At 38.3% G+C, this 26,696-nt stretch overlaps 3 protein-coding genes and 1 pseudogene across 3 annotated transcripts in view; 2 read left to right on the top strand and 2 right to left on the bottom strand.

Moving 5' to 3' along the window:
- Positions 1-26,696, bottom strand: part of LOC110059633 (bifunctional purine biosynthesis protein ATIC-like) — a 199,426-nt gene that overhangs the window by 79,270 nt on the left and 93,460 nt on the right. The window contains exon 11 of the mRNA XM_089284933.1: positions 12,925-13,053. Within this exon, the coding sequence (XP_089141059.1) occupies positions 12,925-13,053 (129 nt within the window). The remainder of the gene's footprint in view (positions 1-12,924; positions 13,054-26,696) is intronic.
- On the bottom strand, positions 4,610-12,904 carry LOC149115444 (uncharacterized). Its single transcript, XM_089284935.1, has one exon. The coding sequence runs from the start codon at positions 6,307-6,309 to the stop codon at positions 5,830-5,832; it is 480 nt and encodes a 159-aa protein (XP_089141061.1). The 5' UTR covers positions 6,310-12,904; the 3' UTR covers positions 4,610-5,829.
- Positions 21,198-22,391, top strand: LOC149115443 (uncharacterized). Its single transcript, XM_089284934.1, has one exon. It carries the CDS (start codon positions 21,198-21,200, stop codon positions 22,389-22,391), a length of 1,194 nt encoding a protein of 397 aa, XP_089141060.1.
- On the top strand, positions 23,736-24,802 carry LOC149115442 (uncharacterized; annotated as a pseudogene).

Below are 26,696 nucleotides of genomic sequence, written 5' to 3'. Positions count from 1 at the left end.
GGCTTTTATCAGACAAAGGAAAAAGCATAATTCTTTCGGGTTGGAAGTCCTCCTTAATTACGGGCACAGTTAGAAAAGCGCGAAGTGGCGAGATGTCCTCTCTGGATCCATATCTTTAGGGACTTGTAAACAAACGATCCTTTGTTTATATTCTAAATGTGTACATTTCTTTACATTACATTCCTGTTACATTGCTCAAATAAATTTGTTCCTGTTCTCAATAATTCTGTTTACTATTTATCATTTAGTTTTTTGGGGTGCAGCAGACGCGTTAATTTCCTTCATTTAAAAATTTTACCCCTTCTTTCGCGTTAATTTCCTTTCTTTGGATGCGAATTTACCTTCAAATCGCGTTAATTTAAGTCGCGTTAATTTCCAATACGTTAATTAACACGAGCGTTAATTTCCTATAATAAGGTAAAACAAAACAAAAACTACACCATGCTCTGCAGCAGCGCACTGGTTGGGACAGGAGAACAAGACTGAATATGTTCCCGCAAAGAGCCTAGTTTGGATAAACTTAAAAAATGTTTCCTCTGAAAAACACAGTCCCAATGCAAAAAAACAAAAAAACCCAAAGAAAAACAAAGAAAAGCTGTCACAAACGGATCTTCTAGGTGGAGTTCTCGGGAAACCCCAAGGAGGGTTTCTTCCATTTCCTGGATGTACATGTTCTTAGCTGACTCCGAACGCCAACTGCCATGGCGCATGAGCAACTTGCCTAAGATAGCAGCCCTGGCTGCTACAGAAGCCCCACCGGATCTGAGGCTGTGTACACCATACACCTTATTCCAAAACGGCAGCGAATTTATTATTCTTTTGTTTGCATGTTAATTAGCCCTCTTTGCCTCATTTTCACTTCAAAATTCTTTCGTATTTTGTACATGTTGATGAGACAAAGAGGGCTAATTACCATGTAAACAAAATAATAATAAACTGGCTGCCATTTTGGAATAAGGTGTATACTGCTTGGGATTAAGCCCAATGGCTTTCAAATGCTTCTTGACCAGCTCACCAGCTCTTGAATAAGTTAGTGGCTGCGGGCGGAGGGAAAAAACCACATTTGGTGTGGGATATCTTTCTGAATCAGTAGTCAGTTTGCTGGTGCCGGTCAGCAAGTAGGAACCTTTCTGTAATTGCTATGGGACAGGAAGAAGAGCCAGTGCGTACAACCAGGATCGAAGACCCCTCCCTGAACTGGTCGTTCTTTCTCTTGATCAAGGAGATGGACATGTGGTTGCTGGTTGCAGGTTTACATGCTTAAGAGTGTAAATCCAAAGATATCGAGAATTGGCTGACAGAAGCGAAATAACGAATTTTTTCTTATTTGACCAAAAGAACCCATTTGGCTAACTATTTTCGGAAATGACCTCAAAAGGTTCGATTTCCTTTTCTTTTCTTCGAAATTTGCAAAACTTGAAAATTCGACCACAGGGCCTTCAGCGGCAGCCATGAGGCTTGAAATTTGGCACATGTTCAACATGCTTGTATAGGCGTACCAAACGTTGTCTTAACATATCCTTTACAGTTTGTGGAGCATCTCTTAAACTTTATTCGGGGCTAAATTTTGCTACTTGCCTGGAAAAAATTGCAGGTGGCCCGTAAAAACTGTCCCGTTGAGAGAATTTTCCGTGAGGTTGCTTTGACGCATATCTGACTCAATTATTCAATTGTTAATTATTGTGCAATTGCTATTGTTCTGACTATTTTTTTCATTTTATACATTTCCACTAAATCTTCTAAGGTAAAGAAGTTTAAACAAGTTTTTACAACTCAGCTCATCAATACACCAATCTGTTTGTTTTTTCAATAGCACTAGTACTTTATCAAGAGTCACGCAAACTATTTCACACAGTAGTAAACTTGACTATGGCTTCAATGGATCCTTTTTGACATGGATCTTATGCAATATAGCTAATACTTTTGTTATAACGAGTACAGATAGCCACTCAAGCAATGAAAATACAAAATTTGTGAAACATGAAAGGGATATCTTTGAAACATAGACAACAACTATAATTAAATTAAACAAGGAATGTCGCGTTAAACTTTACAGTATCACTACCACTAGCAAACACTTGCCTGCTTTGCTGTAGTATTTTCATATGCAAAATTTCCATTCATGAAAAAGTTTGCAATATGGTATATTCCAGAATCCGTGTATATTAGTAAGACACTATTTATGTTTCTTACTTTATGATTAAATATTTCGCTCGAGCTTCGGAATAAACTGAGTAGACATCATTAAATTAAGCGGAAATCCTTGAAAACATAAATTAACAGATTCATTCCCAGCTTTGGAATTCTCAATAGCCCGGTCACTCTGGATCTTCATCGCATTGCTACTTTTTTTCAAAAATTTTACCTTGATGAAGATACGATTTTCAGGCCAGTGAAAATACTTGTTCCTCAATCACACCCCTAAGTTGTGTTGCGTCACAATGTGATCAGCCATTGATTTGCCTGAGATATCATTGCCTATCTTAAAATATTAAGAGGCCTGTTCTATTAGATGCCAATTTTTTTTTATGTTCTTTCAATCTTTCCTTTAACCTGCAGTCCGCTGCTTTCTGCTATATTTGTTTTTTGTGAGGATACGGCGTTGGTACTGAGAAAATAGTTTGTTGTGTTACAGGGCACTCTTGCTTTGCGTGACCTCAAAAATCTGCTGGGAGAAAGGACGAAGGAAATAAGACAGGTAGTGATGCTTTAGTGCCTCTCAATTCCAAATTTTTCTTTTATTAGTTTCCTGTCGTTGATGAGTATACGTGCGTATCTATTGTCACGTAACAACCCTGAAATGGCAAAACTGTTTGACGGTTCACAATAATTATAGGTTGACCTTTTTGCATTAGCTTTGTAGAATGCAGAACTTTACTTAGCAAGCTAAACCGTCTTCAAATGAGAATCGTCGTTTATGTAGGTTTTAGATCTACAATAAACTCATCAATTTCGGTAGAAAAGTAGCAGTATGCAAAGGAAGTGTTACACACACTAAAAGCAAATCAGGGTTGAATGCATCAAGTTTAAAACTGAGTATGCCACTCAAAGTAGTAAATATTTATTGAGTTAAAGTTTGGTTGTTGCTTAAGCATTACTGTCTGTCAATAAAGAGGTCTAAGTAAACATCTACACAAATGCTTACATTCCAGTACAGGACCATACGATGTTAAAGTAATTCCGTATTGCCGACAATTTAATAAGGGAAAACTGGAAACAACATAAGTACATCCTATAAGCAATTTATGTTGAATTGTGGGTAGATTAAATTGTTACAGCCCGTTACACTCCCACGGGTAGACTAAGTAAGAAACCGAACAGACTTGACTTGTAATGGTACCCCGTGGGTACTCCGCGATAGTATTTGTAGTGTCACGTGACTCGCGTTGTTCCTTCATGTTTCTTTGCAAGAGTTGTAAAACGATGTATGTCGAAAGCTGTGAAAACAAAGTGCTGTGTAAAGCTGTGAAGCCATAATAAATACGTTGTGTTACCAGAACATACATCACACTAGGCGATTATATGATCAATATGATCGGGAATATGATCAAAGACAACCAAATATTTGTAAAGTAAAGTAAAGTAAACAACTTTGAGCAGAACAGTAACCGTTTAATAGTAAACCTTTAAAGGCAGAATATAGATGGAAATACTAACTTACCCTCAGAAACCTTTCAGCTAAGTTCTTTCCATGTTTAATTTTATTTTAATTCCGTTTTATTACCGCAGCTGGGAGATTTAATTAAGTAAGTGAACTCTGATATGATGCGCTGTAAAGGAGCCTTACTGAAAAATTCTCTCAACGGAACTACTTTTACGGTCCACCAGTGTTATTTTCTAGACGGAAAGTAGACAGACCCTTTAGTCATACTGCATAAAATCTGTGACAAAAAGGATCAATCTAGCCATGTATATTTTTGCCTTTTTTTTCAACCACATGCACCTGGTCACGTTCGCTACCGTGTGAAATAGTTTGCGCGACTCAGGATAAAGTATCAGTGCTATTGAAAAACCATTAAAGAGATTGAATTGGTCTATTGTTAAGCTGAGTTGTAAAAACTTGTTTGAACTTCTTATCTTGGATTTATTTCAATTCTTCACCTTAAAAGATTTAGTGGGAATGTATAAAATAAAAAAAGTCGGAATTAATAGCAATTGCACAATAAAAAATTAAAAGTGAGATATACGTCAAAGTGACCTTACAGAAAATTCTCCCAACGAGACAGTTTTTACGGGCCACCTGTAATTTTTTCCAGGCAAGTAGAATAAAGAACCTGCTTTTATTTGGTTATATTTATTTACTTGACTGAAATATAGCAGATGGCATTTGACAAGTTCAAAGTTTGCTAATATTAGCCTTATCAATTTAGGTTCACAAAATGGTTCAGCTTCCAAGGGTTAACTATTTTGTCAAAAACAACATTTTTACACAAAATTTAGCCCCGAATAAAGTTTAAGAGATGCTCCACAAACTGTGTAAAGGACATATTAAGACAACGTTTGGTACGCCTATATGAACATGTTGAACATGTGCCGAATTTCAAGCCTCATGGCTGCCGCTGAAGGCCCTGTGGCCGAATTTTCAAGTTTTGCAAATTTCAAAGAAAGGAAAAGGACATCGTACCTTTTGATGTCATTTCCAAAAATAGTTAGCCAAGAAGGTTCTTTCGGTCAAATAAGAAAAAATTCGTTCTTCTGTTGGCCGATTCTTGATATTTTCAGATTTACGCTATTAAGATCTTTAAGATCATCCCAGTGAAGAAATGCCGGTAAACCAATGGAAATCAGGCTTGTAATCTGGAGCTCACTGAGATTTCCATGGCCAAACTTAAGTGCCACTTCCTTGACTTGGTCTGCTGTGATGGGCATTTTCCTGTTTTTGGTACTACCGATCCAAATGCAGCTTGCTCCCCGAATTCCACTGCTCTTTGGCTAGGCATGGCCAGGTAAAAAGAAAAAACTTTTGATCCCACAAACATTCCATTTCAGGTTAGGTAGTAGTCTTAGAAACAGTTACTGCAGATGGCACACCTTTTAGTGTATGGTATTTCACAGGCCAACATATAACTTGCATGGGCCAATAATGCCTCTCACAGGACTAGGCTGGCCAACACCTGCCTCTGACAGGCCAGTGATGCCTCTATTAATAGCAGACTATTAATAAGCACCTCTCACAGGCAAGTAATGCTTCGCACTGGCCAACAAGCCCACTTGCAGGCCAATGATGCCTCTCACAGCCTACTGTACTGTGCCCAAGTATGCACCTTTCACCTATCACAGGTCAGTTATGCCTCTCACAGGCTACCATACATGTAAGGCCCTCGTTGGCCCGTGAAACTCATTGTATGCTGCTCTCAGATCAGCTCAAGTCTGCACTCGGGTTGCTATTAGAATTAGGGGATGCTGGCCGCTAGGCCTCCACGAACTGCAACTTTGTACTGTAGTGGATCCTGAGAAATCAGGCCAGTCCGATTTCACCAGAATGGGATTCAGTAAGTATGGGAAACTTGGTGGTGAGAACTGGTAAAGAGAACTGGTAAAAGAGACCTTGAGTACCAGCACGTGGTAATTCAGCCTTCCACAAAAAATACAGGTGCCTGGTTTTGATGGGATAAACTTATCAGCTTCCTGAGGAATGTCCAGCCAGTTGAGCACAAATGAGTCAGGGTGCCTTCCATCCCTGGTGATGAGCGGCCACCATGGAGCAGATGTCCACAGGGGGATAATGAGCATCCCATACTCCTTGTTGTCAAATAAAGTGGGGGAAACAACCAATTATTGCCCCCTGTCCAAGAAAGAGTAAATGTATTGATTCCTTCAGTGCAGGGGTTAAGCAAGTGACTGCAAAAATTGAGGGATTTGGCACCTCCTGAATGTTGAGAACTGATCGACAGCATGAGGACCCCACAGGATGTCCAAGGCCACAATACCTGGGTTAAGCATATAGTCATCATATTCCACCTGTCTGGAAAGTGCATCAGCTGCGATGTTTAATTCCCTGGGGATCCACTCTGGTTCTAGACAAATATTGTGCTGCCCAGAGGGATTGTGGATAGCAATGGCCTCAGCATGTAGCTTTGGGCATGGGCTTCCCACCTTAAGGATATTTTCCACATTCATGTTGTCAGTTCTGTGACGTACTGTTTTCCCTGATAGGTTCTCCGCATTTGACAGGAGTACTAGCCTTGTACCTCTAAGTTCCATCCCTGTGGAACTCTCCCTGCTTTCCACCTCAGACCAGCAGCTGGACACTTCAGTGCCTGTGATGTCCACACAGTAACCCTCTCCCCCATCCTGAGTTGCCAGCATCTGAATAGGAGATCACATCAATCTTTGGATCTGCCTCCCAAATTGGACACTTATTGCACTGAGGAAAACTATCTTTCCAAAACTGGACCTCCCTAACTGCCTCTGGGAAGAAAGTGATGGCTGTGACTAGAACTCTGTTGACAAAATATCCCGGTACAAGGCCCTGGTCCACAAAGGACTGACTGGACTGAGGGCCAGTCCCATTGAAAACACTGTCCCCACCAAGCCTGCCACTTGTCTCAAAGTGGGGGTACCATTAGACACACATGTAATTCTCTCCTACAGACAGACAATGTGTTCCAGGAGTACTCTGCTCAAGTTGAGGGAAAACCCCAGCAAGTCACCCATTTGGGTAGGTTCCCAGCAACATTTCTCCGGGTGGGCTATGAAACCACTAGCAGCTATGCCCCCCTTGACCATGTTGGGTGCTGCTAATGCTGTGGGCATGGCTCCTTCCTGCCCCTGCCCATTGTCCAAGTTTGTGAAAATTCTGACTCCCTGTTCCTGCCAGTGTTTAATGAGGGCTTATTGGATTTTTGTGTGAACAAAGGGGGCAGATGTCAGACCAAATGGGAAAACTGAGAAAACAAACCACTTCTTTTGCCCTTGCACAGTCCAACTGAACCCCATAAATTTTTGGTGGGATGGAAAAATGTCCACATGACGATACCCTAATTTATAGTTGATCTTGAAAAACCAATCACCCAAAAAGAAAATATCGAGCATTGTTCGGATGCCCTCATATTTGGAGATTCGCAAATACTTATTAACATATCGGAGATCCAGGATCGACCGTTTCTTGCTACTGTTCTTAACTACCCCCAACGGACTGATTACTTGAACCTCTGACTGGCTGACCTCTATCACACAACCTGAGCAAAGCAATTCTATGATTTGCTCCAAAACAAAACTTGCTTCTTCCAAACCAGACTTGTGGTTTTTCACTTTGTTCCTAGGTGGTAACTCAACAAATGGGAGAGCATAGCCATCTCTTATAACTGATATAACCCACTGGTTCGCCTTAATCCGATGCAAAAATCTAAATGGACCTTCAAATGACCTTTTACATGGACAGGCTCCTGTGTACAACTGTTAACAGGCAAACAACAACTTGCAACAACTGGGCTTCCAACAATGGTGAAGTCCACAGCACTATTGTAAACATCACCTTTATTTTCATGCTCTGTAATGCCTAATTTACTGTACATATCAAATAAACTGCCGGCCAAAGGCAGAGGATCATGGTAACCACAGTTCTGATCAGATTGCAAAACTGAACACCCTCGAGATGCTTGATCAAAATGTCTTTCTGGATGAGGACAAGGGGATGGTTGCCCGGCAATTCCAAGCAAAATGTCCGAATCTCCTGCATCATAAACACGAATGTGTTGGCCCCGACTCGGCCTTTGGCCTTAAGGCGGGAATTACCACTTGCCTAGTCATGGCAGACTCTGCTATACATGAACTTTATTGACTTCGAAAAAGCTTTCGACATTGTTGACAGGAACGTCATCTGGCAACTCATGGGTCATTATGGAGTTCCACCAAAGTTTATTAGGTTGATTCAGGAGTTATGTGAAGCCTCATCCTGTCAAGTCATTCACAAAGGGAAATTGTCAGAGCCATTTGAGATGAATGCGGGAGTCCGTCAAGGCTTCTTGCTGTCACCAGTGATCTTCATAATGGTTGTGGACTGGATTATGAGAGAGGTAGAGTCAGGGTAAAACAGGTATACAATGGACACTTACATCTCAACTCCATGGCCTGGATTATGCAGATGGCATATGTCTTCTATCTAAGAAACTGCAAGATATGCAAACCAAGACCGACCCTCTGGCACTGGTTGCAGAGAAAACTGGCCTCAGGATGAGCAAAGAAGAGACCAAAGTCATGAGAGCTAACAGCAAACAGTGGGAGAAGATCAAGCTGAAAGATATGGAACTGGAGTATGTCCATAGCCTTACGTATTTAGGAAGTAGCGGATGAAGATGTAAAAGGCAGGATAGGCAAAGCCAGGCAGGCCTTTAATACCTTAAGACCAGTGTGGAACTCAACATCAATATCCATAAAAACCAAGCTACGAATCTTCACCACCAATGTGAAGTCAGTTCTTCTACACAGTTCCGAGACCTGGAGAGTCACAAGATCCATGTCAAACAAGCTGCAAACCTTCACTAATCAATGTCTGAGAAAGATCCTAAAGATAAACTGGCCAGAGAAAATCAGCAACAGGGAACTTTGGGCAAGAACAGAGCAAGAATGTATTCCAGCAGAGATCGCCGGGCGCAAATGGAATTGGATTGGCCACACACTGTGGAAACCAACATCGGATACAACCAGACAGGCCCTAGAATGGGATCCGCAGGGTAAAAGGAAGTTAGGAAGACCAGTGAAAACCTGGAGGAGGTCAGTGGAAGAGAAGCTCAAACAAGCCAACATCACCTGAACTATGGCAAAAAGAACAGCCGTGAACAGAGTCCGCTGGCGCAGCATTGTAACTGCCCTTTGTTGCACCCGGAACGTAATAGCCAAACTAACTAATTAACTAGTCAAGGTGGAATTCTGCTAAGAGTTATACAGCTGCTGAGGGTGAGCTTGCTGTAAGTGGGGTTTTGTGGGCTTATTCTCCGATTTTAACACATCATCTGAGTCACATGCAAGGGGCTCCTGGATGTAACAATCCACGTCCTCCCAACCAGACTTTTCAGTTTTTCGTCGGTAGCAGCAGTGGCCTCTTCCAGTTTTCTGAGGACTTCAGCATTCAGCCTGCACTGAACTTTGTTCCGCGTGTATTTTAACTCCAGCTGAGGATCTTTTTGCTCTGTCAGGCTTATCACTGTGTGGGTGAGATTTCAGTTCATTTTCTAGATGGTGAAGCTGCCCTTTGCTCTTATTATGTGCCTTCAAGAGCTCTTGGGCCCAAGCCAGAGTGTGCTCAGCTTTGGGTTATTCTGGAATGACTCAATGCGAGCGGCGTTTCCCAGAAGGAGACTGAGATTGATGGCAGGAACTCCCCAAGCTTTCAGAATGATCTTCGGTTTATCGATTCTCCGTGGCATCCAGCTTCTTTCTCGATCATTTTCTGCCAGATTTTTCGAAACTGTGGTTGTGAGGAGGTAATCGCTGAGCTGCTCTGGATTTTGGAGGCATGTTAGCGACAAACAAAGATCTTGAAACTGAGAGTGAGACGTTCTGTTTTAAGCTGTCCTCAGATTCATTGGATTGACTTGTTCAATGTAATGTAATTTGGAATTTGTATTAAAGATTAAAGATTAAAGATTAAAGGAAAAAAGCTGCTGCTCGTATGGCAAGAAACAGAAAACTGAGTCATGAGACCTAGCATGACATGTGATATCCTAACTCGGGCCCAGCCCCCACTTCAGTGTGTGAGAACCTCATTTCTCGCCTTTCACACGCTCAGCCGGCAAGAAACCCATTTCCTATTACTTAAATTGTTGTTCACCAGGCTTCCAAAGCCACCAAAGATCCACTGCGCATGATCGCAATGCATGCCGGGAAGGTTCTCTACAACTCATACGCAGGAAATATGGTGGTCGATACAAGATGTATTTTATCACTCTAAAATGAGTTCTCGCTTTCCAAAGTTTGACAATAGCAACGCTTGGTCAATGGGCCACAACTCACAAGAGGATTGTTTTCTTAGGAAAGAACTGCTCTTGGACTTTGCTGCCTGGATCGATCTGACTTCAAACGCAAATACCTTGATTGTATCAGTTTGTTTGAACATGAGAAAGCACATTTTGGTTCTTTAAAATGTGCCGATGACTTACGGGTTTATCAAGGTTTATGATGCCTCTCAACCACCAGGCAGGCATGCAAGGTATTTTGTAAGAGCACTTAAAAGCTTCATATCTCTTTTCTGTTCAATAGTATTTCCTTTGGCGCTCGGTGCAACTCACGTGTTGTGTTTCACGTCGCAATAACTGATGTAAACAACCTGGTTCCCACTTAATTTCCTATTTTCCTTTGGCTTACTAGAGGAGAGCTAAAAATTGGACAGAGAAAAAAGGCCTAAGATTTGGCATAAGACGGATATGCATACGGCTCTTCAATTGTTTCTGCGCATCCTTACTGCGCAAGCAAATTCACATGCCACGTCATGCATCAAGCACGTGCTAACTAATAAAATGAACAATGACAGGGCAGATGGCCATTGCTATAGCTTTGCCTGGATTTAACAATCTTGGACATTTGGTGACCCCTGTTTTCCTTTTCATGGATCATTTTCTCCACCAATTTTCTAAGTTAAGCGAAAAAATCTTCAGGCGCACCTGTAAGTAAGAAAAAATTAATATAGGAGGAAGACCCAAAAGTGCCATTTAATTTACAGAAATTTTCTGCGGTATGGGCAATAAAGAAATTAACCAATTTCCTTAATGCATCTTTTGCTATAGTTATTTAGCACAGACATACTTTAGTTACCAACTATAGCAATTCAAAAAAAATACAAACACATACACTGCCATTTAGAAATTTAGCAAATAAGTTAAGATTAATTTTAATATTTGACTGTTTTATCCTTTGTATATTTTTGTCCTTTTTGATCTGTTGACTAGGGGCACTTGAAGAGTTATTAGGCACAAAAAATATGTTTTGTTGCAATTTGTTGAAGGTCTAACCCTATCATAGGTGGACTACCAAGGAAGTACTGCTTCTCATCTAATCACCTTGTTGGGCAAGGTCAGTACTTGGATGCATGATCAAAAAATAATACCCCCGTATTATGAGTTTCTCATTTTCTCTTTTTGTTCTTCATATTCCATGCCAGTATCTGTGAGTTTCCTCCACTTGCATTTATTTTCTGATGGCTTCTTCATCTTTGGCTTGGCCTATTTAATTGCCTAATTTGACATGGGAGAGTTCATATGCTCCATTGATATAAAGGTTGTATATCTTTAATAAGATCTAAAAACTGATCTTCAGTTAGTGCATGTATTTACAATCTGTAGGTTCAAGGCTAAATTGCAGGTGTGGGCTTTGAATGGTGCCAAACAATGCAGAATAGGAGTATAATGCTGGGTATGCCTATAATACACTTGGGCATTGTCTAAAGCCTACTCTACCCATGCAAAAAGTAATGTCAATCAGATTTCCGCACGATATTATTATTTTGAGTTATTTTCAAGCTTGTGCCATTCCCTTGGGATATGCACACTTATGTGTGGAAACTCACAGGAAACAAACCCAAAATGTGCACTTCACTTGCTGAAAATTGAGATTTGAGATATGAAGGAAAATATTCTTTGGGGCGTTCTTCCGGTGTAATGAGATAATTACACAAAATGTGTGAAAATAATGACACGTTGATTGATTAAGTTAAGGCTCATTTTAGTCTAGTTTTTCATTCTTCTATTTTGAAATAATTCCCATTTTCTCCACCTAATATGGCATAAATTCCCTGAGTATATGAATAAAAAAATTGAAAACAAGGAGATCACCAAAACTTCCATTTTTCAATCCCCCAGTAACTGTTGCTTAAGGTCCATATAGATCCAAATGCTTCTGAATGAAACATCCAAACATATACTCTGAAAAATGCCTAAAAGTGACCAAAATAGGTGTGAAAAGCGTACTTTAACCCATTGACTCCTGGAGCTTTTTGCCAAAAATGCATTTTTTTGGACATTTTGGAGATTTTCAGGCTGGATATGGGCCAAATTAGCTCCAACCTACTCAAAAAGGCATTTGCAACATGACAGCATGCCTTTCTTTCTACTAGCATCTCATTTTATGACATTTTTGCTTGGGCATGCGCAGAAATCAAAATTTTGAGATTGGACGAGAAAGTGACCTACGTTTTTAGGCTTTTCGATTTTTTAATTTTTTTTTTTGGCCTCTGCTTTTTCTCCTTTTCTTTTCTTTTTGCTGCAGTGATTGACCTTCTACTGGGCTTGCTTCCAGTTTAAAACATTCTGAGAAAGCATCGTCGAGACAGGCGATTTTTGCCAAGGAGTAGCCACCTGTAGTGGCAGGGAATTTTGCTCTGAGTTTTTCACTCAACTTTTTGAGCATTTTGTGCATATCTCAGGCTCCATTGGGCCGACCACTCTGATCTGGGTATCACTGGAAAGATCTTTTCCTCCTGCAGAAGTTGAGCATAGATGATGCCAATTTTGGTCAAAGGTAATGACGTCAAAAGTGGAAGAAAGGCCAAGGCTCATCATGGCCGGTTACAGCCAGCACAGGAGTCAATGGGTTAAGCACTATCCTTTATAGTATCTGGGGGATTTAGGGACCTGTATGAGAGACCAGGAGACTTGGTCTGTATCCAAAACTCCCACTGTCACTCTCCAGCTAAAACAATTGAATAATTTTTCCCACTTTTCTCCTCTATGAACAAAAGCCAGTTGCAGTTTATTCTTCTGATGTTGACATCATTATCTTGTTCATGTTGTTATGAATATCAGACAGGATATTGTTCAGTAAATTTATAACCATGATTTTCTCCTCAATGTCATAAAACCAACAGAAAATGTTATGGAGATAGAGTATTCATCACTGTGACAGATACTTTATCAATGTTCATTAACAGAGGAAAGCTGAAAGTGTGCAAAAATAAGAGTGGTACTGTAAACTGGAATTCATGTCACTTACATCTTGTCTCTTGGTCACAATGTTTTTGAAGACACTCTCATCAATCCTAGCATTGTTTCTCTGTTGTTCAAGTTTAAGCCCAAAAAGGGTTCTGGTCTCCACATTGTGAGGTTCAAACGCAGGATCCATCTGGGAAAAAGAACAAGCAAACAAATGAACCCCTAGAGTTCACTCAATAACCCTTGCTGCAGATTAAGAGGTTGAATGGGCTGGAAGTGTACAAGCTGAGGATCTTACCTGTATGCAAGCAAGCTCATACCTGTATGCATAACATGATAATAGTTAAGTATAACCCTCTGGCTGCCACTAAAAATACAAAATGGCAGCTTGATAACATTGAGAAAAGTAGTAAGTCTTTCTTAATTTGGCCTATTCTTGAGAGCAATTTCAACCTTCAAATAGGTAAAGTTTCATTTTCCTCTGAATTTAGTTTTTTTCAATGATCCAAGTTGGTCTGAGTTGATCAAACCCAGAAAAGAGGTCTTGAGTTGATCTGGTCTGACTTTTGTACCAGCCTTTATTTTAAAGCAAAAATGGGACTGCCATCATCCTATGTGAGATCTAGCTAGAACTATCTGTATGATATTTCGCTTTTCACTGCAAAAGTGATATTGATTCACTTCAAAGGAAAGCCAGAAACAGGAACCAGTCTACCGACTGGCCCGTTCATTGTAGATTCCTTACATATAATTGGCCTGCAGTCTTGAAAGTCAAGCTTGTGTTGCTCTAAATTTAAATTTAAGTAAAACTTTTGGAAGTTCTGTGTAAGCTTTCTTGCTTGGGCATCATTTGAAAACATGGAATAATGTTTCATTTGTACCCTGATGATTTCGTTCAACTCCACTACTCCTGAGTTGGTTACTACTTCAAGGTTAATGGTATTAATTTTTAAGCTGTATTTGCTGTATTTGTAATTGAAAGCAAAAAATGATTACATACTAAGGATGACTGCCCAATCTTATTAGCCCACCGAGGTTATTTTGGGGAGCCATGCACTCTTTTTATTTTCACTTATTTTTTGTTCTTCTAATTTCTAATTTCTAGTTGAGTACAAATAAAGTTGTTGTTGTCCTTGTTGTTGTTACACAAAAAAAGGTTACAGGGATTTGTTAAAAATGTCCGTGACTGGAAGTCCTCCAACAAGTTAAAGCTGAACTCTGATAAGACTGAGTTACTATTGACAGCATTACAATTTTGTGCCAAGCACCAAATTTTACCGCTAAAGGAATCTTGGCTAAAAAAACAGTTTTCTTCCACATCGCAAGTTGGTGTTTGTGCAAAATTGTTTCAGTGATTTGAAGTGAACAATGCTTTGCCTGTTTTGAATGCTGGGCATTTTGCCTCTGCAAAACCCTTTCTGACATCTTTCAAGCTATCTAAGAAACTTTGTCCTCTAATATTGCCTTGTCCTTTGTGTAAGTCCCTTCAAAAGACAACATTGCAGATGCTTCATCTAGGACCCTCTCTTCAATTGATTGCATATGCTTTCTCTTTGCATTTGGAGGAAATTGAAAGTACGTTGGGTCCCTCACTCAGCCGATTTAAAGGCCCTAGATTGTAATGCCCCTGTTTATGCCCAGGGACTCTGCCCTTGTCCTACTCTTTGCCTACCCAGGATTCTGCCAGAATTAATGTCTTCACCCAAACTCCTCTTTCCTTGGATAATGCTTATGTTTAGCCTTGGTTGGAATTGTAGTTCTTTTTTAGCCTCTCAACCTTACCTTTTCTTTCAATAATTTTAATTTACAAAATGCAATTACTACATACATAGCTTACAATGTAGGTCTCATTACAATACTCTACTTACAGAGCAACACTTTTGTTACTTACAATATGAGTTAGTTACGCTGGCAATACAATACTGAATACATTACTTGCACAAAAATACACCGTTGCAATATGGGTCACTTACACTATTAACAATACAATACTCTACTTACAATAAGTCCTTACATTACTTGCTGAACATATAGTTACTTACAGTACTTACAATATGTTATACAAAGTAGCTAGATTACTCACAGTACAATATTCCAGTTGAAATAAAATTCTATCATGTCCTACAAATATGATCAAAAGAATGACGTCCTTACTGCCTAAAAAATATTATTTACAGCTGATAATAAAAGTTATCGTATTAGAAATACATTGCAGGTTGTATAATACTATTTTTCCATTATTTTTTCATTTTTATTTCTTTGTTTGGGGGGGGGGTAGGAAATGCCATATATTGACTCTGAGGAGGGGTGCGTACTTCTCAATGAAACATTTAATTAAGACAAATTTTCAAGATAGTATTCAATGAGTAGCTTACTGATAAACTCCTGAATGGAGATGGTCAGACTGTTTGACTTGCTTGAATAAATATAATGGCATTCATTCACTTGGTTGAACCAGTTCAAGACTTTTTGCGTAAACAATTTGGCAAACAAATATCTTTAAAAACACAACATAGCTTTTAAATTTTTGGAACATGTTTCGATGTTTCAAACATCATCATCAGCAGTTATAAACATGTAGATAAAGTTTACAAAATGATCAGTATATATAACTACTCCTATACAATGAAACATTATAAATTCAAATAATTATTCGTTAACTGCTAACTAAGTCATATTTAAACTAATCAATTAAATTAAAGGAACAAACAAAAGCAAAGAGCAAGATATCAACTGTAAAGTACAGCAAATAAATTTAGAAATGTAACGATAAACTAATAAGGTCGCCTTGTTTGTCAATGTCAGGTTTCAACTGTTCAATATACTCTCCCTTATTTTAATTTGAGAATATGTGTTGCCACGATCTAGAATTTTAAAACTAGGAACATCACACTTATCTTGACAATTCTTAGCTGCATTAAGATGTTTAAAAACATGGAAATTCTTGTCCCAAAAAAGATGCTCATTACTATTTAAATGAAAATTAACATTCAAATTAACATTAGGTAAACGTACATAATTTTCAATAAAACAGTGCTCTAATTGAATCTTTATCTCTGCAGTATAGACATTCATCGTCTGCCTTAATACCAAATCTGAATAGTTCTTCCTTGGTCACTATCGTTCTATGGATTAATTTAAATTGAAACTCTTTTAGTTTACTTTCCTTACAAACGTTTTTCAGTGATTTAAAGATCTAAGTCCATTCATTTTTCTTCAATGGAAGTTTTTTGCTCCAACGTCTAGGGCCCGTTTGTTCTTCAGTGTGAATCTTGATGTTCAGCAAAATTGTAAAAGTCCCTTGACTTAACCTTATACAGATTAATTTGGGTTGATTTGTTCAGGAAAAAGATATCATTTCGGGTAAAGAATGATTTGTTGATGGTGTTGGAGCATTTGGCTAGAGACCATAAGCATTTCAGAATAGTGCTAAAAACTTGATAATAATGTAAAAAGTTGGATTCACAGGAATAGTTATCTCGGAACCCGTGGAATGTTAAAAACACAGGCATGCAAGGCATGCAAGAGTTATTTTTTTGTGTGAAGTGTCGGAGATAGGAGCATTCATGGAGCTGTTTACAGTAACGATTTGGTTACTTTGACAAGTTTTTTTGGTTGCGATGTACAGCATGAAACAAACTGGGAATTTATGATGTACATGCGATGTTGCATCAGTCATGGTAAGATAGCTAAATAGCAAGCCATAAAATGCTTGACTGAACAAACTACAGTAGTCTGAAATGTCTCCAGATTAATGTAGATACCATCTTATTTTCTAACAGGCAATTTGATTCATTCTTTGATACAACCCGCACTGTGATTGGTGTGACATGAGCACATGCATAACTCCCTCACTCACCGATCACATAGCCCTTCCAACCCCCAAGAGGAATTTTTGCTGAAAAATACTCAAGTTAATTTAGAGACTTTTTTAACCGTGCGGCCATGGGCCAAGCGCGGTTCATGGTTTACCCGTGGTTTTTTTTTTTGTAGATTTGTCGGCGACCAGACCCAAGCTTCCACGCAGCCAAATTTTGAGTCACGCAACCTGTGATGTTTGCTCGCCAGAAGCTGTTGAAACATTAATAAATCTCATCTCCGATACTGACTTTCGCGGGAAAAAATTAAAAACCCAGGGCTCGTCAAAAATTATATTTTTTCACCAGAAATTTAGCTCGGAACATATACATATTTATATTCGTTTGAATCGTCGATGAAATGACCTTTTCCGGATATTTTTTCCTTCAGGGTCAACAAAACCCTCCGATTACAAAATCATGCTGAACCCACATGTTGCAAAAAAATCTCTTCAAAACCCTGATTTCGAAGCGATATATCACTTTAGCGTTAATAGCTACCACACATCGGCAGACGGTAAATCTATTCCTTAACAATCCAGCTTTATCATGTTAAAATTTCAGCAAAATCAAACACAACCAGAATTAATTAGAATTTTTTTGTGACCTCACTCCCCAGACTTGACCTAACAAAGGAAGCAACGGTCGCCCATAGCAACCGAAAAATACGAACATAACAAAGCCGACATTCCAGCCAAAAACTCCAGAATTATTGCCTGAGAGCTTAAACTTGAATGGGAACATCTTTTTCGAACTTTTTTCAACTGATTTAGATGAAAGACTGGCCTCAGCGGGCTACAAAAAAGACCAAGAGAAAAAACAGAACAAGACAGCAGAACAAGCCAATAATATTTCATCGCGTGGCTTTTGGGACGAAAACGAAAATACAGCTTACTTCTGGATAAATTCAGCCTTAGAAGCCAGTTACTGGTCCCAAATTACTTTCTGTATCCTTGCAAATGTCCTGACTTCCATCTCTGAAAGATTTTGCCCCAATTTTGAGCAAATGAACATTTCGCCAACGGCGACCGCCATTGTGGTGGCTTGCATACTACATTAGCTAACTTGCCAAAATTTTCCCGAGGGGGTGATGTGACGAAAAGAGCTGAAAAATGGCCTGTAATTGGCTAATGATGAGATCATCCCACTGTCCAAATTTGGTGAGAATCGAAAGTAACGCCAATTTTCTGTCACATTTTCAATCTGTGGTCACTGGAGTGACCAAAATCGATACATCGGTCGGGAGAGTTTTATTATTAAATTATATGACTTGTGTGACTACTTTGCTAGCCCTTTAGGCGTGGAAAACACCAATTAAATTTAATCATGACTTTTAAGAAAGAAAGCTGTTGTTAATAGTGTTATTATCGTGTCGTTCATATCGTTCATGCCCATACATATCCCGAAGAAAGTTCTAGATTAAGACCATTACATCATCGGAGATTTGTCAACGGCTACCACTGATGGTGCAATGACACAGTTTGTGTTGATCAAGTGATGTGATGTCTACAGTAAGAAAAGAATCATTAATGACTGCTTTGGAATGTGCACTGCGTTCCGACGGTAGTGCTAAGCAAACAGTTAAATTCTAAAAGTGTGGTTATAAGATCTAACAGATCTTCTTGTCGCATTTTATGTGAGTCGTAAGTTTACCCTTTTTACACAACATAACACAACACAACTTCACCGAAAATAAAAAGAAAGAGAAAAAAACCTCTGACACGTTGAAAGTCTGATTTAATTAAATTGCACTTTAACTTGGTGCTGCGCAGTCTTCAAAGAACATTTGAACAGTTTTCATACTTTTTACCTTTAAAAATATCAGACTGAAATGAATGTCATCAAATAAAACTATTAAACTGCTACTGCAGAGACGTAAAAACCATCCAGAAATGAAAGTTTTTTTTGGTTTAATATCCTGGGAACAATAGCCGATAACTTGTCAGCTCTAACTGAATTTACTCCCATACCAAAAACAAAAGTGTTAAGTTACCATTTGTTACTAAAGATAGCAAACATCTCGTGGGAAAGAGTGGTGACGATTTGTCTGCTTTTATTGAATTTACTCCCTTGTGAAAAACAAGAGAGTCAAATTACACTTTAACTAAAAAACAAAAATATCTCATTATATTTGCATGCAACAAGAACAAAACAATCCATACCCGCACTTACTATTGTAAACGTTAGAACTGTTTCAAATCTGAAGTCTCATCCCCTCTAAAACATGTCCTAAGAACTAGAGGCGACGATTTGTGACCCCTAATTGAATTTACTCCTCATGAAAAACAAAAGTATCAAGTTACCTTTGCAACTGAAAATGAAAATATCCCGTTCCATTGGCATACTACTAACTCACGAACTGTTTCAAACCTCAAGGCTCATCTCGTTCATTTAACTAAAATCCTCAGCCTAACCCACAGAAAATGTTGAAGTAAACCCAATATATGAATACTTCCTCCTCTTTTATAGAAAAATAAATATGGCTGTTCTGAACTCTATTGGGATCAAATTTTCTCACATACCATTTACCTTTGCAACAAGAAATTTGATTGGCTGTTTACAGTAGGTCCAATCTGATTGGTGTGACATACATACATCTCTTACTCACTCACTCACTCACTACATTACAACATTACAAGTCTTCCTCATGATATAAAGTGGAGCAAATGTGATTATCAAGCCAAGATGATGGCGCAAATACAACATGCAGATAATACACGTGGCGCCACGAACAAGAAGGCAGACAAGATAGGAAACATAACAATTTCCTTTTATTTGACAACATGCCGTATTCTAATCCAAGGAAACCAGTGCGGTGAATGGTGTCGAGAGGTGTTTCCATGCATAAAGGCGCGCGTGGAAACGGCAAGGCAAACTGGAGGTTCTGGCGATTCACACCAGACAGCAGATGACCTTTTAGCAGAGTTAAATGCTTCAAATGGCTCTGATGATGTCGAAGATGTCGCCGGTGACAACTCTACCACTCATACAACCACCACACCAAACCTTCAACTACAGCAACTGTGCCCCCAAACTCGACAGCGAAGCCTCCCAAGTACTCCACCTGGTCATCAGGACCACAGAGTTTTTGAAACACTGAAATCTTCAATAGAAAAGGTTATTGAGGAAAATATTACAATCAAGGAGACATTGCACAGCATGAGATTAAAGCTCCAAGATTTTGATCACGTCCATGATCGCATGAAATCTTTAACAGCTGAACTCAACAGTTACAAAATCGAAGTTGAAAGCTGTCAGGAGAACATTAAAAGAGAACAAACACTGTAAATCTTTGGAAGATCAGTTGCAACATCAGGTAAATCAGTATCAGGAGTTAAAGAAGAAAATGACAGAAGACATGGTGCAAGTGTATGCACGTGTTCGGGAATCGGAAGAAAACCTCAAGAAAGTCAAGAGCAAAAATGACGAGCTTCGCCAAAACAACAGCACGCTATTAAAGGAAAATGAAGCTATCCTGCAACGTGTCAAGGATTTAGAAAAAGAAACGAATGTTATACAAGAAAATTTATTTGAAGGCGAGCTTGTAACTCAAGGCATTATTCATAATCCAGACCGGAAATCACAGTATTCGTAGCCACCACAAGAAGATGCAAATATTCAAACTACAGGCCAAAATGAACAAACAAAGAAAGTTTTTAGAGACGTTAAGCTTGTTGGAGATACGATCGTCTTTGGTGATTCAAACACTCGAGGTCTAAATAGAAGAAGGTTAGCTATGGGCATTGGATCTCTTAGTGGCGTGACACTTGATTCAGTCATTGCGTACATCAACAACGAGCCCACACCAAATGAAGCTGTCAAACGCGTCATCTACCATTTAGGCACAAACAACATTAGAGATAACACAACCGATGAAATTAAAACCAAACTTAACACCTTAAAGATCAAGTCTGCAGATAAATTTCCAAACGCCAAAATATGCTTCTGTGAAATTCCTCCCAACCACCATGCACCCAGTCCGAGAATAACTGAAGTTAATGAATACATAAAGTCGATGGATACAGTATTCCTCGAGGTAGACGCGAAAGACCCCGGTTTCTTCACACGAGACGAAATCCATTACAACAAACAAGGCCTTGGACGTCTGGCTCTATGAAAAAATGGGCAAGAGAAAATGGACACTCATTCGACGCCACTTCAGACCACTTAAAACAGCGCCATTTTCAGGAAAAGCCATTCCTGTGGAACCAACAGAACTGCAGAAAAAAACGAAATTCACAGTGGAGGAATACAGGTCCAGCGCAACAGTTAATCAACTTACTGCTGAGAAGCCTTGGCAAACGTTAAGCAGCTGTAAGCCTTATCATGACACTGAGACACTTTTGTGAGACATAGTTTTATATTTCCCCGATAATCAGTAAGTACTATATTTCCTTATTAGTATTATCGAAGCTTACATTTATTTTTTCCGGGTTTTGTTGACTGTATAAATAAATATATATTTTCTTTCTTTCAAATGAACTCTTCATGGTTAAATCAAAATAATGTTTTCAATATCATTTCATGGAATATTCAAGGACTCAAAACCAGGCTAAAACCAACCAATCAAACCATTTCAAATACAAAATTAAATATCAAATCAATTAAATCTAATCTATCAAAATTCGATATTATTTGCTTACAAGAAACAAGGGCAAAAGATGAGTCATTAATGTTACAGGATTACATAGTCCACTCGACTGTACGGAGCACGAAAAGTAAACGAGGTCAAGGTGGAGTATCTGTCTTGATAAAGAATAAACATTCAGACCTTGTTTTTCATATAAAGAGTGCCTCTCCAAACATAATTTGGTGTCACCTAAAACGACAGCTTTTTGGTATAAATTCAGACATATATCTCGCGGCGGTTTATTTACCCCCACTTCAGTCTCAGCGAAAAGCAGGTGAGGACGTCCCAAGCGTTTTAGAACAAGAAATACACAAGTATTCCAAACAAGGTAAAATCATTTTGCTTGGTGATTTAAATGCTAGGACTGGAACTTTAAATGACTTTATTGAAAATGATTGTTGCGATTTCCTGCCAGATGATGACGCACATAATCTCAATAAAAATTGGCCAAAACAAAACAATGGAGATTATACCGTTAACAAACTAGGAGGCGAAGTATTACGATTATGTATAGGAAACAAATTGAGAATATTGAACAGTAGAGCTACAAGTGATCTAGACGGCAAGCTAACATCATATCAATCCAATGGAGCAAGCACTGTTGATTACGGAATAGTCAGTGAAGATCTTCAAAACACAGTGCTAGGATTTCAAATACAGCATTTGACACCTTATTCTGATCACTGTCCAATCGTTCTCAAATTAGCCTCCAGTAATCGTGATATCATGAACTACAACGCCTCAAAAAATACTCGAAGAAAGGGGGTGCTTCCACAAAACAACTTCACCAAGTTTCTTTGGAAGTCAGAATGCAAAGATAAATTCATAAGTGCATTATCGAGTATTGATATTCAAGACAGGCTTCAATCCTTTAATGCAGCACACCACAGCTCAATAGATGATGAGATTTCACAGTTCAATCAAATACTAAAATCAGTTGCAAAACTAAGCCTGGAGACATCATGTAAAACGCGAAAATGTACGATGAAACACAAACCATGGTACGATAATACTTGCAGACAACTAAAGAAAAAGCTGTAGAAACTGGCGAAGGAAATAAATTCCACAGCTCCTCGATCACTGCGACAAGAATACTTTACCCTCAAAAAGAAATACAAAACGCTAGTAAAAAAGATGTACAAAACATATCAAAATCAACTTTTAAATGAAATAAACAATTTGAATTCCAACCGAAGCGGCAAATTCTGGAAACTAATAAACAAAATTCATAAAAATGAGACAGTCTAAGAAAGTTGTGATACTTCATCAGAAGATTGGATAAAACATTTTCAAAACCTTTCATATGATGAATCACAAGAAATGAACGCAAACGTCATATTTCCAAACAATCCTGACCAAACAACAACTATGACCGATGAAATTTTAGACACGCCTATCATTGCAAAAGAAATTCATGATCAAATATCTAAACTCAAAAATAAAAAGGCATCTGGTATGGACACCACCCTGAATGAAATGATCAAACATGGACGGTATTATCTCATGCCTTCTCTAGAAAGAATATTCAACGACATCATTGAAAACGGCACCTTCCCAACTGAATGGAACATTGGTGTTATAAAACCAATATACAAACAAAAAGGCGATAAGAAATCTCCAGCCAATTATAGAGGAATTACTTTAACCAGCTGCTTATGGAAACTATTCACATCAATTTTGCAAAACAGATCAAATAAGTTCATCGAGCAACATAATGTTCTAAATCCAGAACAATTTGGATTTAGCCCAAACTCTAGAACCACGGATAGTTTATTCATTTTCGAGCAATTACTCCATAAATACACCAAACATCACAAGAAACTTTATGTTGGTTTCATTGACTACGAGAAAGCCTTCGATAGCGTATGGCAATCCGGTATGATCCATAAATCACACAAATATGGAATTCAAGGAAAATTCTTGAATGTTATTAAGTCTATGTATTCATCAATTAGGAGTTGTGTTAAAATTAATCAAAACACGCTTACCGAACTTTTTTCATGCAACAAAGGGATAAGACAAGGTGATGGCCTAAGTCCAGTTTTATTTTCGTTATTTATGAATGATCTACCGCAATATTTTAAACAGAACAAATCTCCAGGTGTGATGTTAGGGAATCACTCTATAAACTGCTTAATGTTGCAGATGATTTATTAGTAATCAGTCCTTCTCCGGAAGGGCTGCAACAATCGCTCAATGTAATTCATCAGCACGCTCAGCAATGGAAGCTCAAAGTCAACACTAAAAAGTCGAACATAATCATATTTAGTGGTAACGGGCAAAACAAAAACAATACAAATTTCAAATACAATAATGAAACTTTACAAATTGTCGATAAACAAACATATTTAGGTGTAGAAATGACTTCATCCGGTCGTTACTCCTATGCAAGAGAAATTCTCAGCAAAAAAGCAACAAAAGTTCTCTCGATAATAAAAAGATCCTTTTCTAACTCAGATTCAGCAACTATTGCGATTAAGAACAAACTTTTCAATGCCCTTGTTAAACCCGTGTTACTTTATGCATGTGAAATTTGGGGACCAGAACTATTGTCATACAGAACGCATTTTGATAAAAGCACAATTGAGCAAGTCCACATTAAGTTCTGTAAACAAACACTAAACATCCCATGGTATACAGAAAAAATTGCCTGCAGGACAGAGCTTGAGAGGAACCCTTTAAGCATTGATATAAAAGCCTCAATCTTTAGCTATTGGCAAAGATTGAAGCATTCTTGTAGCAACGTTTTGTTACGTGAAGCATTTCAATATGCAACAACTTCTACACCTTTCTTTGATGTTACAATTAATGAAGAGATCATTAGGGGGTATCAAGTAACAGAATCAACAGAACCAGTAACATGGCAACACATCAAGAACGGTCGATTAAAAATAAACAAAAATCTTGGGAATCAGTATTCACAAAACTGGCTTGAGACTAAGAACAGTTCATCAACAACTTCAAGGGAAACATTTTTGCACAAGGAAGTTAAAAAGAGTTATCAATTTGAAAATTACCTGAAAACGGTTACAAACTCAGCACACAGAATTAGCCTGACAAGGCTTAGGTTAGGATGTCACGCATTACGAATACAAACTGGAAAATATGAAAATAAAGGAGCATCAATCCCAGTAGAGGAAAGAACATGCTTAGTATGCAAAGAAAATTGCATAGAACACGAACAGCATTTCTTGATGTATTGCCAGGGGTACGCTACCATAAGAGTTGAGCTCCATTCTCACATTTCAAACAAAGATGCACTTTATGCAAATCTGAGCGATAACGAGAGAACTAAGTACTTACTTAGAGCTGACAATAGAGTTACATCAAAAATAATAGGTAAATATATCAAGTTAATGTTTAAAAAAAGGAAAGAGATTCTCAACTTACAAACGAAATGAGCAGTATAATTTTTATTTAATTTTATTTGAATTATAAAAGAATCAAGTGAATGTTATTTCTTATTGTACTAGTTAATGTTAAACCTTTATTGTAAACAGACCAATACCTCCCTTTGGAGAGTAAGGTGCAATAAAGATATACTATACTATACTATACTATACTATACTTTACTACTCACTCACTCACTCATCCATTGGACCGTTCATAAGATAACCGACGCGCCGACTAAGAGGTATTTTTTTTACAAAAAGTAACTCAAAAATTGCCACTTTCATTGAATAGGTCATTGATAGATAGAACACCCTTTTTGGACCATTCAATGAGGAAGATAGGTTTCCTATCCACTCATATATCTTTGCTCTTAAACAATATTAACTCCTGCATTTGGTTATATGAGTAAAGAGTTTTTAATTCATTGAAGAAGTCAAGTATCTTCTTGTAGAAGAGCGGGAGGTCGGTAAAGTACTTAGTGTCGTAGTTGCACCTTAGTAGAAAGTTTAACCCTCCCTTCCTTTTGAAATAATGTTTTGGAATAATACACCAATTACTATTGTCTGAAGTCCATAACAGTCCTGGGATCCAGGTGAGTTTTAGGGCTTTTCACATAGTATCAAAATTGGTCATGTGTATTCCACCGTTGTTTAAAACTTGGTAGAGGCCTGATCTTTTTGTTCTATCTTTTTTGTTTTTCGAAAGGAACTTAAAAGATTTTGTTCTTACAATGTCCACAATTCCTTTGGGAGTATCCAGATTAGAGGCCAAATAGACAAGTTGCAATATACCCAAGGTTTAAATTAACACTGCTTTTCCAAATATCGTCAAATCCCGTGAACTCCAAATATCCAGCTTAGTTTCCAACTTTTGGATCTTTCTGTCAAAGTTGAGCTTGTTATTCTCCTTAATATCATAATTATGAAAACTATATCCCTAATATCTTAACAGGGCTGTGGAACCATCTTAAATCTAGAGGCTTAATTATAATGCTTTTCCATTCTCCAACCAAAGTGCCTTTGTTTTCTTCACAGCAATTCTTCTGAAATCCCCAACAATTTTCAAGGCCATTTCTAAAGATTTTACGGTAACTAATACGGGATACAGTAACTAGATGGTTTGTACTTCTGATCTTATTTTTTTTGATAACGTACAATTCCAGTCTCCCCCAACAATTAGTGAGGTGAGCTCTGATTTATCGATTATGCAATATTGTTGAGCTCTTGCGTGAATGGGGAGTTGATTGACCTGATCATTAGGTGTGTAAATTTTGCACAGTGAATAGTTTTTGTCCATTAAGAGTGACTGTAATAAGCACTTTTCTGCCTGAGGCATTGGCATAAGAATAATCAACTTTTGGTTGTACAATGGGATTAATTAAAATACACACACCTTTACTACTGGTGGTGCCATGTGAGAAAAATAGCTCTCCACCCCATTCTTTTCTCCAAATATTTACGCCGCTCATTCTGAATATGTATCTTGTAAAAAATAAATGTTTGCTTTTTGATCTCTTAGGTGTGAAAATATACCCTTCCTCTTGATTTGACCTTGGGTTCCCCCAACATTCAATGATAAGCGTCAAATTTAGACAAACAAGCTGTATTCATATTATTTGATAGAAAAGAAAAAAAAGAATTAAGTTAGTTAGTAAACCTCACTAAAGTTACTGCATAAATGATCCAAACTAACTGACACAGAAAAAAAAACACACAACAACACAAGAGAGACCAACTAAACCTTTTTGCAAGGAGGGTAAAGAGACAAGTCACAGTTCCAAATGGACAGATGTCCATTCCACTCTCTCAAAATACTTCATGGCAGGCTACGGACTCTTGAGGTCCTCTAATTCGATGATTTTGATGGGTCTCCATCTGGCGAAGTTTTCAGGTAAATTGTTCCCTCCCTTGTCCACATGCTCAATAGTTTGCCATCTCTACATTTCTTGTCAGC

Source organism: Orbicella faveolata, unplaced genomic scaffold (assembly GCF_042242905.1).
Source record: "Orbicella faveolata isolate gen_17 unplaced genomic scaffold, um_ofav_v1 contig_13, whole genome shotgun sequence".
In the NCBI taxonomy this organism is placed as follows: domain Eukaryota; kingdom Metazoa; phylum Cnidaria; class Anthozoa; order Scleractinia; family Merulinidae; genus Orbicella; species Orbicella faveolata.
Note: the sequence above shows the minus strand (reverse complement) of the source record. Positions and strands in the feature narration are given on the sequence as shown.